Source organism: Pelobates fuscus, chromosome 1, assembly GCF_036172605.1.
Source record: "Pelobates fuscus isolate aPelFus1 chromosome 1, aPelFus1.pri, whole genome shotgun sequence".
Lineage (NCBI taxonomy): Eukaryota > Metazoa > Chordata > Amphibia > Anura > Pelobatidae > Pelobates > Pelobates fuscus.
This window is the reverse complement of record NC_086317.1, coordinates 89,109,185-89,129,851: the sequence shown is the minus strand read 5'-3', so window position 1 is coordinate 89,129,851 and position 20,667 is coordinate 89,109,185. Positions and strand designations below refer to the sequence as shown.

Below are 20,667 nucleotides of genomic sequence, written 5' to 3'. Positions count from 1 at the left end.
TTTCACCATGCCCTAGTATAAAAGGAACACTCCAAAAGCCATAACCCCTACTGCCTCCAAACGTCATAACCCCTACTCCCTCCAAACGTCATAACCCGTACTGCCAAAGTTCAGCAAGCTGAAGTACTTTAAGGGACTGAAAAGCCCCTTTAAAGTTTTAGCAATTCATAACACAATCTAGTTCAGTTCTGGCAAAGCCACTTTTTTTCCTCTTCTAGCTGTATCTATGCCGACAGGTCGAAATGCTGCTTTTTATAACAATGATTGACAAGGAGCCAAGATCACTCCGTTTCACGATAGAGACATTTTAAATTCAGATTTTTTTTTTATGTACTTCTTTGCTTGTAAAATACAGCCCAACATATCTGGCAGTAATATTTATCAGCTGTATGTTGTAGTCCATGACAACAGCTGACAAATAATTTATGTCTCAGTTAACAGTTATAAATACATCATAATGCAATATATGAATAGATTCATTGCTATTTAGTCTTCCCGAGAGAAAAAAAACACAAGAAAACCCCCACAAAAAAAAAAAAAACAGAACAGCAGGACAGGTCTATTTTAAGTAAATTCACCAAATAAGGATAAACATAGAAAATCCCTCAATTTTACCAAGTAGATGGTTTGGTGACAAAGAGAGAGTTAACTGCATACCAATTAAAGGCAATGATAAGCATGAAATGCACAAATAAATATTGAAATATTATTTTTTTTCCAAACAACAGATTCTTGTAAAATAATAGGGAATTTAATTTTGATGCATATAATGCGTGCCGTCTTTGAAGAAACACTATGGCACTGTAGAATGTATTATGGAATACTCTTGCATATAAGAAAAAAATACCCTACATTATAATCATAAAAAAAATACATTTTTAAAAAGGGTTTAAAGGGGAAAGGGTTCATGAGGTTTAAATTAAACCTACTGAACTCCGTTAATCAAAGTTTGAAGGCATGGGTTTTCACGGTGATACTTAACATTCTTTTCCCAGATCCACGTATTAATTGCGGCCACTTCTCCAACTCCATTGGTGGCAAACCACCCTTTCTTCTCTCACCTCTCTTTTTCCACCAGTCCACACCTTATCTCTTATTTGCCATTTTTGTTGGTTAGCGCATTGATACATCTTGAGTTTCATTTGAGTTTTAACGTTACAAAAATCAACGAGGAAATATTATTGTCTACCAATCAGTGGTCACTTCTTTTGTTGCGCCATCTTTGGAATGAATATTAAACCTTGTATTGTACTCCCCTGTTGCTCCATATATTGTTATTGAAGAAAAAATTATAAAAAAAAAAAATGTATTTTCACATTAAATGTTGAGGTAGTAAACATAGTGTATGTATGGGTACACTAAATGAGAAAGAGTAAAACTGTGGTTGAACAATCCTTATAGAACAAACATGCTACTGTCTAAGTAATTGGACTGAAAGCATAGCTGTCAGAGGATTTTTTAATTTTTAACCTTAAATTTGAAATTAACTTTGAATTCTCAACTTTAGTGAAAAACCCTGAAAATATATAATTCAACGCGCTCTTTTTATACTATTATGTGCCTCTGCTTGCACGTGGCTGTGATGCCGCTGGCAAAGTCACCCACTTTTGCCATCCCTATTTCAATGTTTTGTGAGATGCTTTATTTATCCTTTAACCCCTTAAAGGACCACTCTAGTGCCAGGAAAACATACTCGTTTTCCTGGCACTAGAGTGCCCTGAGGGTGCCCCCACCCTCAGGGACCCCCTCCCGCCCGGCTCTGGAAAGGGGAAAGGGGTTAAATCTTACCTTTTTCCAGCGCTGGGCGGAGAGATCTCCTCCTGCTCTCCTCCTCCGATCCTCCTCTTCTCCTCCCCGTCGGCTGAATGCGCACGCGCGGCAAGAGCTGGTCACATAGGAAAGCATTATCAATGCTTTCCTATGGACGCTTGCGTGCTCTCACTGTGATTTTCACAGTGAGAATCACGCAAGCGCCTCTAGCGGCTGTCAATGAGACAGCCACTAGAGGACATAGGGGGAAGGCTTAACCCATTCATAAACATAGCAGTGTTTATGAAAAAATGGGTTAACCCTAGAAGGACCTGGCACCCAGACCACCTCATTAAGCTCAAGTGGTCTGGGTGCCTAGAGTGGTCCTTTAAAGACACACGACGATATTCCGTCATGATTCCCTTTTATTACACAAGTTGTGTCATTAAATGGTTAATGTAGAATAGGAGTGATCTTTAGATACATCCAACAGTATTTCTCATAATTTCTACTCATGCGCTAAAGTAACACCATTAACATGTGTCCACATATTACCCCATACAGCCCTGAAATATGCATAGCCATAAGAGTTTATTAATAAAAAATTGTACTGTGGTTTCCCTGCTGCCCACTGCTTAACAAAATGCAGACTGTTCAAACATAACATAACAAAGTGCTGAGTATTCAAATATGACTTTGCATAATGCTAATCATTCAAATATAACAACACATAATGGTGTGAGCTAAGGAACTAGCTTATATATAATGCACACTGCTTACACCTACCTCGGCACAATGCACTATGCCAACATCTAGCGTTATACTACGTGCCAACACATAGTTTTAAATGCCGTTGGAGCAAACAACTATCTACACACTGTGGTGTGTGTCAAAACCTACCTTTATACATTGTTGTATGCCAATCACTTGTTTAACACAATGTTGTGTGCCAACTTCTAGCTTTACACAACACAATGCTTTCTGCCAATGTCTAGTTTAACACAATGGTATTTTGCCTAACTACTTACCTATATCAAAACTCTGAATTAAAGGGAAACTTGAAGCAATTGTCTGCCGGTTAGGAGTTAAAGGACTTCTGTTTCTGTTGCCCCAACCACACATCCGAGAAAAAAAGCTTTTCATTTTCAATCAGGTCTTACAGCACATAGTGTTAACTTTAGAAGTTATGCTCTGTTAAAGGAATACTGTACTTATTTTAAAATAATTTTAGTCTTAGGTATTTTCTTATATCTTTGCAGCAGCTTTTCATTTAAAAATGGTCTAAAATAGAATATTTACTAACCTTAATTCCATCACAATTGATAGTCTTCTATAACACAATACCTGTCCCTCGTGGCACTGTGCGATGTGATCCCTTTTCCATGTTCTGATGCACACCCACTCATACCTAGCTTCCTGGTGCCTCGTTATGACATATATGACGTGGAACCACACTCTTTTTATAATGTCAGAATATGTGGTGCTTTTTGATGATGTGTACACACCTGTCACATGATGGCCCTGTGAAACCAATCACAAACCAGTATAGGGTATTTATACTTCCTGATTGTCCTTGTTTCCTTGTCCTGTTCTGGTTTCTGTTTACCCGAGAGTGCATTTTTGTCTGACTTTGGCTTGTCTGACAATTCTCACTCTCTGTCATCCTGACCCATAGGCGTGCGCACGGGGTGTGCCTGGGCACACCCTAATCCCCGCGGCACGCCTGTGAGTTGCAGGTACTCTGCCGCCCCCAAATGCTTTCCTCCTCCTCCCCCCGTCATGGGGGGAGCAAGAGGTGATGGACACCCGGACACCCCCCCCCCTCCGGTCGGGCGGCTCTCTCCATACAACAAGCGGCGAGGGAGCTGTGTGCTCTCTGCTCCCTCTCGCCGCGCGCCGTTTGCTGATAATGGGAGCCGGAATATGACGTCATATTCCGGCTCCCAGCTACAGCAGACAGCCCGCGCGGTGAGAGGGAGCAGAGAGCACACAGCTCCCTCGCCGCTTGTTGTATGGAGAGAGCCGCCCGACCCACTGGACCCCAGGGACAAGTCCACGCCAGCTCTCCAGGTAGGGAGGCTGGGTGGACAATTTTTGTAAAAAAAAATAATAATTTGTCAATGTGTGTGAGTGTGTGTGTCTGTGAATGTATGTATGTGTGAGTGTCTGTAAGTGTGTGTGTGTGTGTGTGTGTGTGTCTGTGAGTGTATGTGTTTGTAAGTGTGTATGTGTGTGTCTGTGTGCCTGTAAGTGTGTATGTGAATGTGTGTGTGTCTGTGAATGTTTGTGTGTGTGTCTGTGAGTGTATGTGTCTGTAAGTGTGTGTGTGTATGTGTGTATGTGAGTGTATGTGTCTGTAAGTGAGTGTGTGTCTGTGAATGTATGTGTGTGTGAATGTATGTGTGTGTGTGTCTGTAAGTGCGTGTGTCTGTGAATGTATGTGTGTGTCTGTGAGTGTATGTGTCTGTAAGTGAGTGTGTGTCTGTGAATGTATGTGTGTGTGCCTGTGTGTGTGTGTGCCTGTAAGTGTGTGTGTGTCTGTGAATGTATGTTGTGTGTCTGTGAATATATGTGTGTGTGTCTGAGTATGTGTGTGTGAGTGTGTGTACGCGTATATATATATATATATATATATATATACATATATACACACACACACACACACGAGTGTATATTTTTTTTGGGGGGTGGGAATCTTGGGAGAGATCCCACACTTTATTCCCCAGGACTTGACCCCTGCCGGCAGGGGAGATCTCCGGATCTCCCCTGTCGGCTCATGCAGAGCTGGCGCTATCTAAGTGCCGGCTCTGCTCTTAGCCTCCATGGGCCGGCGGGGAGATCAAAGATCTACCTCACCAGCAGCATGGAGGGAGGCAGGAGAGGACCCGGGGAGCTCTAGACAGAAGCTCTGCCAGGTTCCTCTCGCGAGATCTGAGCGTTGCCGCGGCAATGCTCAGATCTCGCGAGAGTGAACTCTAGGCCCGCAGGCTAGAGTTCACTCTCCCTTGGACAGCAAGGATCCCCCCTCCCTACATAAGGTAAGAAGGGAGGGGGTTATTTACTAATCTGCCCCCACCTTCACAATCCCTCCAAGCATACAGCACACACACACACACAGCACCTACACACATACAGCACCCTAACACAAACAGCGCGCACACACGGCACCCTCACATACACAGCACACAAACAGCACCCTCACACACACAGCACACTAACAGCACCCTCACAAACACACACAGCTCCCTCACACAAACAGCACACTCACAAATACACGACACAAACAGCACCCTCACACACACATATCACACAAACAGCACCCTCACACACACAGCACACTAACAGGCCCCAAACACACATACACAAACACCCTCACACACAGCACACTACCAGCACCCTCACACACAGCACACAAACAGCACCCTCACACACATAGCACACTACGAACACCCACACACACACAGCGCACCAGCAGCACACACAAACAGCAGTATATGTATGTGTGTGTATGTATATATATATATATATATATATATACATGCGGCGTGTGTTTGTGCTTTAGGGTGCACACCCTAATGCAATAGGCTGCGCACGCCTATGTCCTGACCGTGGCTTGTTTCTTATTCCGGTATACCTCAGTTATCCTTATCCCTGACTTTGGCCTCTTTACATTTATTCTGTATGCAGTCATACTTTGTCTTTAGTCTAGGTTTGTGTGTTTGGGTCAGGTCAGTCTTGACATCTCCTTGCAGCACTCAGTTCCACCATTTGTGATGCCTTCAGTAACAGGATACTGGTCCAATCATATGCTTCTCAGTAAGTAGAATTGTAGACCCACAGACACATTCACTACTTTCACCATGAACCGCCAATAAAAATCATCATTCAATACAATGATTTTCTTTGAATATGGCACAGTGCACGTGTTCATGAGCGCCGAGTCGACTGTAAGTTCAGCTCATGATTTTCGTTTCTTCAAAGTCTCCAATATCAGAATTGTTTACTTCTCATTAACTGGGGATCACTTACATGAACTTTTGAAATTTGAAATGTTATTGTTTCTTTATTTGATATCTGTGGCTATGTCACTTTCAACGTATATATACTTGTGTGTGTTGTGTGTGCTGTCTGTATGTAATGTGTGTGTTATCTGTGGTTTCCTATTGAAACCTTGCATTGTTTACAAATGACTGAATGCTTTGTACAGAGAATGTGTAACCCATCTTAATTAATAGTGAAGAATTAACATAGTTCCATGCCAGTTAAAGATATGTTATCATTTCCCAGGGAGCAGCCTGTGGAATGGAAGCATTTTGCTTATTTAAAACTTGTTTTGGCTCAGATAGTGTAGTGTGTGCATCACAGTATACAAACGCTTGTTCTTGATAGGTAGAAGCTCAATTTTGTCAACATCAGCATACTAATGGAGCAGACATCACGGTACAATTGGATATGAAGACAGGAAATAGAAGTGAAGGCTCACCAAATTAAAGGCTTGGGAGCGTGGCTACATGCTGAGTTTTAAAGTCCTACAATTTGATCACTAATTCAATTTAAATGAAAAGAAAACCAGGAACTTATTGACTGAGCTGTAACAACTTCAATTAGATGATGTTTTTATAATTAATACTGTATACACTTTAATTGAACTTTACTCACACACAGGAATCTCCTGCAGTGCAAACTATTAAGAAATTCCAAATTAAACACACTAAGCAATAAAGGAAGTTTAAAAATTAGATCCCTCTTTGCAGAATTTAGGGAGATTGTGTAAATCACAGGCAAGTGCTGCATAAACAAAGTATTTAAACGGCAGAGAATTGAGCAGTGAAACTGCTAAAGCTGTTTTGCTTAGAGTGTCCCTTTAACTAATGTATGGAAGTACATGCTCTGAACATTATATTTCTGCTACAGGTCGGTTCTGCATTTGCTCAATATGCTTCGAATTGCTTATTTGTGTATGAAGTCTGCTACGCTAATGTGGTCTTTCAGTATTTGCATTTAGCCACTGTAAAAATGGTAATTTCATTCTAATGAGCACAATTTGTATGGAGTAAGTAATCTGTGAATTGTGGTCTATGTAAAACTTTCATATGTGACTGTCCACAGTTAATCAGAAAATTAAGAAAGAGATCAGATGTTAACAAGCGCAGAACAAGTCCAATTAATTTTCCGCAATTATTCAGCCCTATACGCGGATATGTTGGTTTACAAAACATACGCCAAAAGTAAAGTGGAGTGAAAAAGAGAGTTAAAACAGACTATTTTTATAATAAGAAAAGTTACAGGAAGCCTGATAAATCTTCTGCGCTGTCAAAAACAGAACACAATTAAAAACGATGGTAGGAAGCAGAAAATTATACAGTAAGAAAAAGACCAAATTATTACATCCCACTAAAAAAAAACTCCAAAAAAGATGCACAACTGTATGTGACACTTTCATAAATCTCTCCCTTTATCTTTAAAAAAAAAATAAAAATAAAAAACCATACGTGGGATAGTTTATAAAACACTGGTTGCTTTAGGCCTTCTGGGAAATTATCATACTGAATACTAGGTGCATAAAGAGACAAAAAAAATAACTGATTACCACCTGTTAATTGGGGGGACATGGCTGACAGATAGTCATGTACATTTTGGGTGAAAATAGGCGCAGTGTTTTTAAATTAAATACTTAAAGGTGATTTGGCCTATGAAGTGATTCTACCATAAATTCCTCCCAAGTGTCCCTATTTTGGAGAGACAGTCCCTATTTTGGGACCAAATCCCTCTGTCCCTCGTTTCTATCCTAAAGTTCCTCTTTTCTGAGAGCTCCCTATTGTTGGTGAGTCTAAGTATATAACAGAGCTCAACAGCAAGAATAATAATAGAGGTAAATTCTAGTGAGTGGGGCATGTAAAATGTTATTTAGAACAAGAACACTGGATCTTATTTACACAGACTGATTTCTAAACACATTTATTATAGTTTAAAAACACATTGCTGTTGACATCTGTTATTCACTCAGACACACCAGCAAAATAGAGTTCCTAGAAAAGAGGGACAATAGGATAAAAATAGAGAAGGATTTGGGCACTAAATAGGGACTATCCCTCTTAAATAGGGACACTTGGGAGGTGTGGGGAAATCGGTTTATTCATTAAAGGCTTGTTTTCTACCTTCTACTGACCAACCGCTACTTGCTAAAGTGCCTGTTTTCATTTACCAACTGCAAAATTTCACCAGTTGTGGCAAGGAGTTATACTGGTTGCTACTACTAAAAACTAGTTACTAAATAGCAGCTATTATTTTCTGTTTGAGCCACAAACTACTACTTAGTAACTTGTTTCCAATATTGTCACTACTCATGGCGGACACTACACCAAAACTACCTCTGGCCCGGTGGAATGACGTTAACAACAGCATACAACCTATAGAAACAATGCATGTTAACTATATGCCATTAGATTAAAACGATAACGCACACATCAGACCATATGAAACCCTATCAACCAGCAATAAAATAAATAAAAAGGCTAGCTACATGACGTTAAAAGATTAAAAAAAAATTTAAATCCAGAAATTGCATTTTGCATTTAAATAAAGAATTGCAGTAGCAGAAATTAACCTAAAAAAACACTATTGTGATGTCCTGCTAAGTAGAGCCTTTTTTTACCGGTAAGGTGGGGTTGCTATGGTGACAACATACATAACATATGCTTCACCGGCAAGTGGCTAGTTTGCGATTGGTAAGAATATCTTCAAGCAGATGTTATTGGTAACCTGCTGGTAAAAAAAAAAAAATAGTGTCAACTAGTTAGTAAATAGCATCCGCTACTAAATGCTGGCTGCTGTTAATTGCATCAGCTTGCGAGTGCTATTTACCAACATGATTGTTAAAGGACCACTATAGGCACCCAGACCACTTCAGCTCAATAAAGTGGTCTGGGTGCCAGGCCCTCTAGTTTTAACCCTGCAGCTGTAAACATAGCAGTTTTGGAGAATGCTATGTTTACACTGAGGGTAAATCCAGCCTCTAGTGGCTGTCTCACTGACAGCCACTAGAGGCCGCTTCCGCGCATGAAAATCACAGTGAGAAGACGCTGACGTCCTTAGGGAAGCATTGAGTAATGCTTTCCTATGGGCGATTTGAATGCGCGCGGCTCTTTCCGCGCATGTGCATTCAGCGCTGACGTCGGCAGGAGGAGGAGAGTTCCCCAGCGACGAGGGAGCCCGACGCTGGAGAAAGGTAAGTGGCTGAAGGGGTTTTAACCCCTACAGGCCAGCGGGAGGGGGGCCATGAGGGTGGGCGGGACCTAAGGACTACATAGTGCCAGGAAAACGATTTTGTTTTCCTGGCACTATAGTGGTCCTTTAAGCTGGGAATGCATGCGATTGACTAGGGGGCTGAAAATGTTAAGTTTGTGTGAGCTAAACTGGAATAAAGTCTCAATTTCAGGAATTTTATTCTGCTTGGCAATTTCAGCCTAAAATTACCAGTCACTTCTACACAATTACACATATAGCACTACACATTAATAACTTTTTAACACCTGGTTTCAAATTACTTTGTGCACAGCGAGGCGGACATTGCATATACGTATTTCATTTCCATAAATGTACAATCCACCATTGTTTAGCAAACATAAGACATAAGACCTAATACAATTCAGCTTCATATAATAAGAGGCTCTTCACATATAATAACCACACATCCAGCTTCACGCAACTGAACACAGGAAAGGCCCATAATGATGACTGCTCATGCCTCTGTTTACAAATTAATGACTGCTAACACCTAGATTCACACAACAATGAATGCTCACACCTATTACACAGACAGCTCACACCTAGCTTCAAACAATATTGGTATCTCACACCAAATTTTACACAACAATGGCTGCTGCAATGTAGTCACACAAAATGGCTGACTGCATCTAATTTCCCATTGGAGTGACTGATCACACCTAGCTTCACACAGGGATGACTGATCATAAGTAGCCCTACATACAGCGGTTCTGACATTTTCAGGGGCTTTTGCATATTTTGCAAAGACCGCCGAATGTGACATAGGTATACTTACAGTCACCGTTATCTTTTTCTAAATGGCTGACTTCAGCTGAGGTCTATGGAGGACTCTGTGAGACCATTGACAGCCGTCACTTGTGATAGCAAAAGTTGACAACAGTGCTCTTTAACCTTTTATCAACCTCGCACTTAACACCATAACAATAAGTACTCTATACTTAAATCCTTGGATTCCTTGGTATCCTTGGATTGTGTAGGAATGGTATTCTATTTTCACACAGTTTCACATTATAATGACTACCCATACTTTGCTTCACACAATAAAATAGCTTTGTAGAATAATGGCTGATAAAAAAAACGTTGGCCACTGATGGATTCTTCAGAGTATGACTATCTGCCACAGGAGATTGATTGTATCCCTTGACAAATGATGTTTTTGTATGGGTTGCATCTCTGATCAGCAGATAATCATGGCAGACAGACAATAAATCATCAAATAATCAATTCCCTTCCATACATTAAACCAGTGCAGACCACAATTTCAATTTCGAGAGCTACTTAACATTCAAATGTGGGATCCTATTCATTTTACTACACATCACCCTGGTGTTTCCAGGGATTAAAGTGGTCATATTGGGAAGATTAAGACTATCAGTCGGATTTATTATCCTACGTGTAACTATGTTTGATTAATTTTATTTTACATTCCTTATATTGACCTTTACAAACATAAGTGATTAAGGTTCCTATGAGAGATCTTGGGGCCCAAAAAAATTCCCATATCTGCACTTAATTCTTTTTTATCGTATTACCAAACTTTAAGACAGAAACACCATCGTAAACATAGGACCGACACAGTGATAAATAAAAGTCTTCATAATATTATCCATGAAAAATCTGAATATGTTTATAAAGAGTTATCTCTGAAGTCCAGCGTCCAGCAATCCTCCAAAAAGTTGTTAGACCATTTGCAAATGGTTTGACTATTTACCCTAGAAAAGTCCCAGGGCACTCATGGCACTATAAACACTAATGTGGGCTGTAGTGGTTATGGTGTGTCAAGTGTTTTTTTCATTTAAGTGTTTACAGTCAAGTGTGGGACCTTAGTCAAGAAATGATGAAGGTTCCTAACATAATGACTAAAAAATTAACATGGCCTAATTAGTTTAAAACTACATTTTTGGGAATGCCAAAGACTGCCTACTGCAGGGGTGCCCAAAAGGTAGATCCTACAGCTTCCATGATGCTTTGTCATTTAGTGCATTCTAAGGCATGCAACTCATGGGAGTTGTAGTTCTACAACATCTGGGGATCTACCTTTTGGCCTACTGAATATACACAGCCTTATAAATTATGAACACATGCAAAAATATGGCTGGACTCCTTGGAAAAATCTGACATTTATGCATTTTCTTTTTGACATATGTTCCAAAGTCCAGGCCAAGCACACATAGTTGTGTATATTTTTTAAATATATTATTTAGTTTTTATGAGTGATTTCATTCAGGACACATTCCTTTTTTAGGGTCTCATTTCTTAGCTCTGCTTCCTGTTATAATTTATTTAAGCACAATGACACTGTATCTTGCCTTCGTTACTTGGAATACTGCTCTGTACAGTTCAGGGATGGTTCGACTCTGTCACATTAGAGCTGTTATGAAATACAAATAGTTATCCAAAGAGGAGAGATGTAGGTTTAATTTAGTAAAACTAACTTTAAGGTTGCATTGACAAGGTCAATTCCCCAGGTAACTAATTAAGAACATTTATTTATTTAACATCTTTATTTTAGAAATAGTATCCCAAAGTAATTTCACATATATAAAAATAATGATACATACAAACTGCGATATCAATATTTTCATCCAATCACAGCCCCCATTACCCAAACGCTGGGGTAGCATGCTCATTTCCCGATATTCCTTCTCGATTAAAGCTTTCAAGATCTTGATCTTAATTTATATGGTATTGTTTGCCTACTGTAAAATAGGTTGTTGTAAAATAGGTTGTTTTTTTTTTTAAATAGAGCAACATTTTATTTCTTGGATATTTTTGTAATTATTGTGGGATACTAATTGTAAAATAAAGATTAATTTTTTACTTTCATGTTCCTGCGTGCTTCAGTTATTACTATATATGATGGACTACAATACTCAAGCCTTGTGGTATGTTCTCAAGAGCATGACAGCCAAATCATCACTGGTAGAAATAAAGACATCGGAACAGTAGCAGAAGAATTGCCAAACATTTACATAGGTAACTCTCTCTTTCTCTATATGTATATGTATATCTAAATCTAGATCTATATAAATTAAGAAAGTTGTAGTGGGTAAAAAAGTGATTGAAAACCCTTTCCACCTGAAGTCAGTGGATAGTCAGTACATTGCTAAACACAGATCTACACACACCAGTCAAGCCATAAAGACTTGCTTTTCCCACATAAATCTCAAATTTGCAGTGTCGTTAGTTACTACTGCAAGGGATTCTGGGTGGGCATTTGCAAATGAGTTCGACAAAGAATCACGTTTTTTTTGCCTCATTGTTCCATTCTAAACATTCAAAATATTTTTTTTTGCTTTGTTATTACAGGGAACTTATTGTAGATTTATGTGAAAAAAATAATTTAACCCCTTAAGGACCAAACTTCTGGAATAAAAGGGAATCATGACATGTCACACATGTCGTGTGTCCTTAAGGGGTTAAACAAGTGTAGCAAGAGGTTGCATACTGCAAAGTATTAAAGGATCACTATAGGGTCCGGAACACAAACAGGTATTCCCGACCGTATAGTGAAAACCCACCATTTAGGCTAAGGCCTTAGCCCCCTTAAAAGGAATTAAAACGCACATTATTCCCAGCGCTGCGCGGGTCCACCGGCACTAGCTCCGCCCCCTTGGTGACATGGGGAAAGCATTGGATTGGCTGAAATCGGCAAGGGGGCAGGGCCAAACACCATTTTGGCCAATCAGCACCTCCTCATAGAGATGTATTGAATCAATGCATCTCTATGAGGAAAATTCAGCTTCCATGCAGATCGTGGAGACGCTGAACAGCAGGGCTGCTTACTGTGCAGTACTGAGCCAGGAAGCACCTCCAGTGGCCATCTGAGAAGTGGCATCTTGGAGGTGTCCTAGGGGCAATCTAAACACTGCCTCTTCTCTGAAAAGGCAGTGTGTACATGAAAATACCTGAAGGGAGCGATTATACTCACAGGAACAACTATATTAAGCTTTAATATTTTTAGATCATGGGTCTCTCAAACTGCCGAGAATCTCAAAATGACTTCCTGCTCACCAACTTTCCTTCTATTGTCACATAGGGGCAGGGAAGCTGAGCCATGCAAAGCGATCCTCGTAGCTGACTACAAAGAAAGCTCTCCATGTGGGACTGACAGTCAGCCTACTAAACACATTGTACTGAACATCTCCTGGATGACAGCATGCACAGGCTTATGATTATGTAACTGGCTTTCTGCTCAGTAGACTTGCCGTGTAGCAGAATGCTATTTCTCTTACGGATGTGCTTTTTTGATAAAATTGCACCAGGCAGATGAAGCTTTTTCAGTTCATGAAATTAACCTTAATTCAAGGCCACCTCTCCTTAACCTAATGATGCGGAAAAAACAGAACACCATATTTTGTAGAGATGCTATGTGCACCAACATTCATACTGAGGAGGTAGGAGCAATATAAGCACAATACATGTATGCCTATCTAAAAATATATACTGTGTGTGTATATATATATATATTTATATATATATATATATATATGTAAGTGTCAAGCTCTGGCAGCTTACCTCACACTAACCAACTGCGTCTCTCCTATCCCCCTCGAGACGCCATGTCAGCATGCATTAAAGCCTGGGTCAGCGAGGGTCGGCTCAGCCCAGTCTCTTCAGTAGCACCTCATTTGGCACACCCCCCGCAGCTTGTGAATCAGCCTAAACAATGCTCTCAGGGGCTGCTGGAAATGACTGTTGGTTTCCCCTTGCGCACTGCCTCTAGATGCATGCACACCAGACTATGTTTCTCTTAAAGGGAAAGCGGTGTGACATGCTAGAGGGATGCCTGTGACACGTGCCCCTCTTCCTCCTATATATTTGTAGTCACTCAGTCTTCCTTGCTTAGTTGTACTTTGCTCCCTTGTGCTAATAATCAGTGTTCTATTCTATTTGATCTCCTGGTATTTGAACCTCCTGCCTGACTCCTCGCTTACGATAAGTTGTTGCCTGGACAGACCTATTGCTATTTATGACTACGCCTTGCCTCATCCATATCGGTACTTGCCTCATCCATATTGGTACTTCGTCCTGGTTATGCTGCTTCCTATTGCCTTCTGAGCTCGTGCAACATTAAAGGAACACTATAGGGTCAGAAACATAAACATGTATTTCTGACCCTACAGTGTTAAAACCACCATCTAGCTCCCCTGGCTCCCCCGCCTATTGCCTCCCTAAATATAGTAAAATTTTACTTGTATTCAAGTCTGCAGCTGCTGCCTCTGTCACTGATCTGCCTGCTTGGCTGACATCTTCAGAAGTAATTTTCTGAGCCAATCACAATGCTTTCTTATTGTATTGGCTGAGACTGTCAAAGAGACAGATCAGGGGCATAGCCAGCACAAGTCAAACACAGCCCTGAACAATCAGCCTTTCCTCATAAAGATGCATTGAAGCAATGCATCTCTATGAGGAAAGTTCAGTGTCTGCATGCAGAGGGTGGAGACACTGAATGGCAGTACTGCACAGTTTGCAGCACTTCCCCAGGAAGCACTTCTAGCAGCCATCTGAGGAGTGGCCAGTGGAGTTATCATGAGGCTGTAATGTAAACATTGCAGAAAGCCTGAAGGGAATGATTTTACTCACCAGAACAAATACAATAAGCTGTAGTTGTTCTGGTGACTACAGTGTCTCTTTAACCCTTACAGTGTGTGCATTCTACTATAGTATATTATAGAATCAATTATAGCATGTGGCCCTTCATTTTGAGTTTGCTTTTAAACATTGCACATCATTGGGAATACATTCTGCAAGGGAGCTGGAGTTGGGAATCATCACATAGTGATGAGTAGATGTTCAGTTTGTTATTATTTGGCAATATGAGCATAGTCTGCCCAACCTGGTTCTAATCCCTTGAAGGTGTGCCTGACTTGTACACTAGTCAGCAATGAGAACCACAGTTAATAAAATCAAAAGAGGTTATAACTGGATGTCGCAATCATTTATTCTAAAGGAATACCATTGTTCCCAGAGGCCAATAACAGCTCAGACATTAACCTCTTGAAGAAGAAAGCCAACAATCTACCCACAGATATGATGTTACCAAAACAGTTTCTCTATATATCTCAGCCTAGAACTGCAATATTGGCATTGTTATTTTGTTATTTTAAAACATTATTTCAATAAGGTTCAACGCGGTCAGCAAACAAATCTACAGTCAACTAGACCTTCCTGACCTGGATTCAATGCTTCTCTACGAGAAACACATGGTTGGTGCATCCTTTTTTTGTTAATTGTAATTGATATATATAATTTATTTTCTTATTTTATATCGTGATGTCACGTTATTGCCTATGCTTGGCGATGAGTACAGTTTTCATTGTCTCGTTGTTGTAAACAAATGTTTAAAAATAAGCAAATAAATCAAATATTTTACCAGTTTAGATATTTTGATGACACAACAGCACTTGCATTTTTTTATTTTTTTAAATTCTTTATTTTTGTGCGCAAGAATTTACAGATGAGCCGTGGTGCCACAATAGCAGTCACGTGCGCAAATTCAACCTACATTTCACATATGGCAACTGTAATGTCTGCACAATTTTTATAATGAGAATGGTAGATTAATGAGCTTAAGCATGTGGTGTTCCCGCTATATTCGTCGCTAATACTGGCATTTTTAACAATTGGAGCATAAACACAGGTGTACGTAAGGTTACGATTTGTTTCACTGAGGTTAGCCTGGCATATAGTTAAACGTATGCTGGTTCTGACAACAGTCTATCATTAAATGCTAAGGCTAGAAAGAGGGAGTACATTTCTTTCAGTTAGTTGGGCTGTAAATGCCTAGCTGCGTAATAACAATCATTGACATAAAATAAGCACTTGCATTTTTTTGTCTCTGGTACTGAAGACACAGCAGGCACCTGACATTCTCTGCCCAGCAAGCACCTGACATTCACTTCCTAATTGGCTGCGTATTTCCCATTCTTACAACGTGTTTAATAACTGGAGGTATAAATAGGAGGTGTTCAAAGTAACCAGAGCACAGGTTCATTTTATATGCACACAGGCAAGACGTAATTGAATAAATCATGACACATTGCATTATATCATGTGTTGTTCATCTGAGGTTGTATTTACCTAATTTTAAGACCTGCTAAGGAACAGATGATTGTCATTATGTCTTCATATGTAAAACTATAGAATTCAAAGAGAGCATACATTATTTTTTCCCATGACTGTATCAACTAATGTTATTTGAAGCTCTGCCTTATGTCATATTTTAGCCACATATTGACTAAGACCAGCTCCCCATAAGACAAAGTAGTCTCAGGTTTTTCTTGACATAGCTCTTGTTTGAGTTGGAATTTTATTGAATTTCATTGATTTTATTTTATTGAATTTCATTGAAATTCCAACACAACCTTAATTAGTTTTAATAAAAATGTCATCTTTATGAAAAAAAAATAGTCTTATAAATGTAAGATGGGTTACAGCATAACATCACTGAACTCTAGCAATGCAGCAGGAAAGTGAAGACACTTTTGTAATTTATGTTAAATCTTACTTTTTACTTACTTCTTACTTTTAACGAATTGTTTACACTGCACAGAGACAGCACAAAGGTGAGAACTGTTGTAAAGAATTAAAAAGGTAGCTGCATATTTTGGGTCAATACAGCTGAACCAGAGATATTCTCCAAGTCCACCTATTTTAGCCAAAAGTGTTCAATAGAAGGTTCGTTATTTCACAGACTTTTTTTTCTTGATTTTAAACTGTAGATTTTTCTCCAGTCTCTAAAGTGAAAAGGCAGTTGACACGTTACACGTTACTCACTGTTACCATTTGGTAAAAAAAATTAAAATAAATAAATAAATAAACCTCACCCAAAAACACCTGAATCCCTATTTCTGAAGAACTGTAACATCGATCTATGGCTCTTTTCGCTATAGACAATGTGTTGTGGTGACTTAAAAAACAGATGGCAATTATTAGTCCAATATTAAATGTATACGCATTATTTGTCCAATAAATAAATACCGTATATATGTTTGGGGGGAAAAAAAACAAACATTTTTTTTTTGCAATTAGACTCTTTAAGACTATGGGATTTGGTTCTCACCACACCTTCATTTTTAGTGAATAAAGCTTCAGAAAAAAATGATACTTAAATGACTATCAGTCTATATACCAATTTTCTTCATAAGACATGCATGTCTCCAGCTGGAAAAGCAAAAGAGATATAACACGTTTCACCAGTGTAAAAAAAAACATTCGTAAATTATACTATCGATCTGAACCCAACATGTATCCATTTTTACACATGGTTATGATATTCTTATTACCCTTATCATCCTGAAATTCCATTAGAGTACCAATCGCATGCCAATGCTAATCATATTAAAATCATATTAAAAATAAGAATGCATCTGCCATGCGATGTGACTAATTGCTGTGTTTATTTCACACTGGTCACATGTCGCATGGCCAAGATTAGAGGGGGATGTGGTTATAACAATGCAAGCTGCACCCAGTCACTCTCTAACCCACAGGCAACGGCTATAGCTGAGTGTATACAACGAACATCTAAACACCCATTATTCATTTTCATTCAACATTTAATACATGTAACAGACACAATATATGCAGATAACCGGTGATATTAATCATCTTTTTCTTTTTATTTCAACATTCCCTGCCATGTCATCTCCATTCTTACAAATCAGGTAGTTCCACATCTCCTGATATTTGGTCATCCTTGAAAGCACCATACACCTGTAGTCTCAATGTAATTACTGAAGTGTTCGAGGCATACGTACATTCTGTGACCACTGCAAAGAGCAAGATGCCTTTTTAAAAAAAAAAAATTGGTCTAACACATTCCCATGAAAATTCTTCAGATATGACCTTAGAAGAAAGGAATAACAAAGTGGGGTTCTCATTTTATGGTTGATTTATACAGTAGTGGTGCCCAGTCATGCACCCTATGTTTACCATTCCCATAAAAACTCCTAGTTTGCAATTAGATTCACAATCAAACTATACAGTCTACGGCACCAGAAGGGCCACATTTTACCAATGTCTAGACCAATAGATATAGATCCTATTTTATTTAACCCAAAACATGTCAAATTGATAATACCTATAGACCATACCCATAAATGGAAAATAATTGAGAAGAAGAGAATAAGCTATAATATTAAGGTTTTCCACAGTTTGATTTATCCACTACTATAAAATTCACCTGTATCACATTCCTCTTGCACATAAGACTTGATTATCCATTTATTCTGCGTCTAACCAAACCCAGTGCTTCTATACAGACTCCTATATAACCCTGCTCTCTCACAAGGCACACTTATATCCTTCACTTAATTTGCTATTTGCAATTTTCTAAATACATTATTAGATCCATACCATATTATATGACTTGTCCAAATGCAAATCATTTTATATCAGACAGAAATGCAATGCATAACTAACTGATCAGGCAGCTGTATGTAGACATCTGGGCTTATGTGTAAGGTGCAGTTCTGGGGCAAAGTTCTAAAAGTGGAGCAGTCACCATGGAAACCAATGGAATGTTCCTACTGACTGCTACACTTCTGGAACTTTTACCCAGAATTCATAGAAAGTCCTCTTAACAATAATATATTTTTAATGAACATGCATATATATTTGGGATATATTTATTTTTTTCTGAGCCACTATTTTTCCTCTGCACCTTGCAAACCTCTCTCTTTAGTTGATTCTATCTCTTCCATGCATCTGCAGTCTACATACTACTACAAGTCACTTATCAGTGTTATTATATTAGAAGGCATCTGTCATATAGGTGGATAACCACATACTTTATACATTAATTAATATAGCAGTCCACCCACCCACCCACCCATCCATATCTGCATGCTCCATCTTCTACCCACACACCATGCCAAGGTAAAGCAGTGAAATACCATAACCACCTACCTGCTTGTCAGACAGCTCCTTCTCCAGCTCCCTGTATTTGTTGTGCCACACCAGGTAGTGCAGGGGATACCTGCTCTCAGGACCTTTCTTTACTGGCATCATCATCGTCTCATGCTGGGCTGTCCACCCTGCTTCCCAAAATCACCATGCAGATCTGGTGGGAGGGGGTGCAGCAGGAATAGGCAGGGATCTCAGGAAATATGTGGGTGCAAGTCTCTGTGTGTGTATGTGAGAGATTTGAGTGTGTGCTCCCCTGACACAGCAGCAGGGATGGGTAGAAAATAGTGCAAATATTGAGACCCAGATAACCCCCCCAGCAGCAGGCAGTGTTCTTCCTCCTCAGTACCCAGCAGCAGCAACACAGATCAGCCTGCTACACACAAATGGAAACAGAGGCTGAGGAAGGGGTTAATTTGGGCATGGCACAGAGGGGATCCCCGGAGAGATAGAGGAGAGGGCGCAGGGCAGCTAGGAGGACAGGGAGAGGCAGTGCCAGGGGCTCCTGGTGGGCTCAGGACTCCTCCCTGGCAGCACTGCCTCACTCACTCCTACTGTCTGTGTATGGTGCTGGATGTTGCCTGTGACAGGCAGATGAGATTTGCATCCTGGGGATTGTAGTTCAGTGTGCGCTTTCCGTGGCAGGTGTGGCTGTGAATACATGGGCTGTCTCTAGGGAGCGACATCAAGCATATTTCCCTCACAGATTACTGTATAATGTCTGTGAGAATAGGCAGCTCCCAGGGCTGCAGGGAAACAAGCTATGGCCTTCATTTAAAAGGCATCAAACGGTTGCCAGGAAATTTACTCTGACTTCTGCTTTGACATAGATACATGGACAGATATATTTAGTGTATTTTTTATATATATATATATATATATATATATATATATATATATATATATACACACACAATCTTTTATGATCTCAAAAATATATTTTTAAATATGTATATACACACACACATATATACACACGAGTAATATTTAAGTTATATACACGCACGCACGTGCGTTGCAAAAGTGGAATAATTAAATGACATAACATGCTAGTCCACTTCAGTCTTACCTACTCATCCTTATGAAGGACCTAGAAAAAGGAGAGCAGATGGGGTTGAAACATTGCACCACAATATGTACTAATAAAACTATTTTTTTCTTGTTTTTTTAAAATGTCACATGTCCCTTGAGTACATACGCTTTCGTATGTAGATTTATAGCTCTGTTGCACTTGGGTATATAACGTAGTGCCACCACGTATGGATTTTGCTCATACTTTTTTTTAATTTTAATTTTTTTTTCAATAAATATACATTTTTAAATGCCCAGGGTTAGATAAGTCATTTTTATTGTGATACAAATCTGAAAAGTGGGATTATACATAAAGTAATATGCTTCTATTGGAGAGGAACTGGCACTTACCAATATTTTTGGTGTGATATTTACTTATCCCTATAGTTAAACAATGTGTATTTGCTAAGTGTTTCTATTTTTCCTGTCGCTTGCAATGCTTTCCTTGACTATGCCACATATGGATTAAATTCTGATATAATTTGCTAATTTTGTAATATACATTTAAAAGGAAAAGGAGCAATGGTGTAAATTACAGACAGTTACAGTTCCTCTTTAAAAGCATTATCAGCGGTAATCATGTTGTTAGCAACAGGAAATTCAAATATGTGGTAAGATGCTTTGGCAAGTATATGTACAATGATGTGATAA

At 39.3% G+C, this 20,667-nt stretch overlaps 1 protein-coding gene across 4 annotated transcripts in view; it reads right to left on the bottom strand.

Annotated features, from left to right (window-relative positions):
• Positions 1–19,538, bottom strand: part of ANKRD13B (ankyrin repeat domain 13B) — a 183,870-nt gene extending 164,332 nt beyond the window's left edge. For 2 of the 4 annotated variants that reach the window (XM_063450031.1, XM_063450032.1), the window contains exon 1: positions 18,949–19,537. In XM_063450031.1, coding sequence (XP_063306101.1) covers positions 18,949–19,053 — 105 coding nt within the window. In that variant the 5' untranslated portion in view covers positions 19,054–19,537. Of the gene's footprint in view, positions 1–18,948 lie in introns of all 4 variants that reach the window. The other 2 variants (XM_063450030.1, XM_063450033.1) reach the window with 2 other exon arrangements.
• Between the last annotated feature and the right edge of the window lie 1,129 nt (positions 19,539–20,667).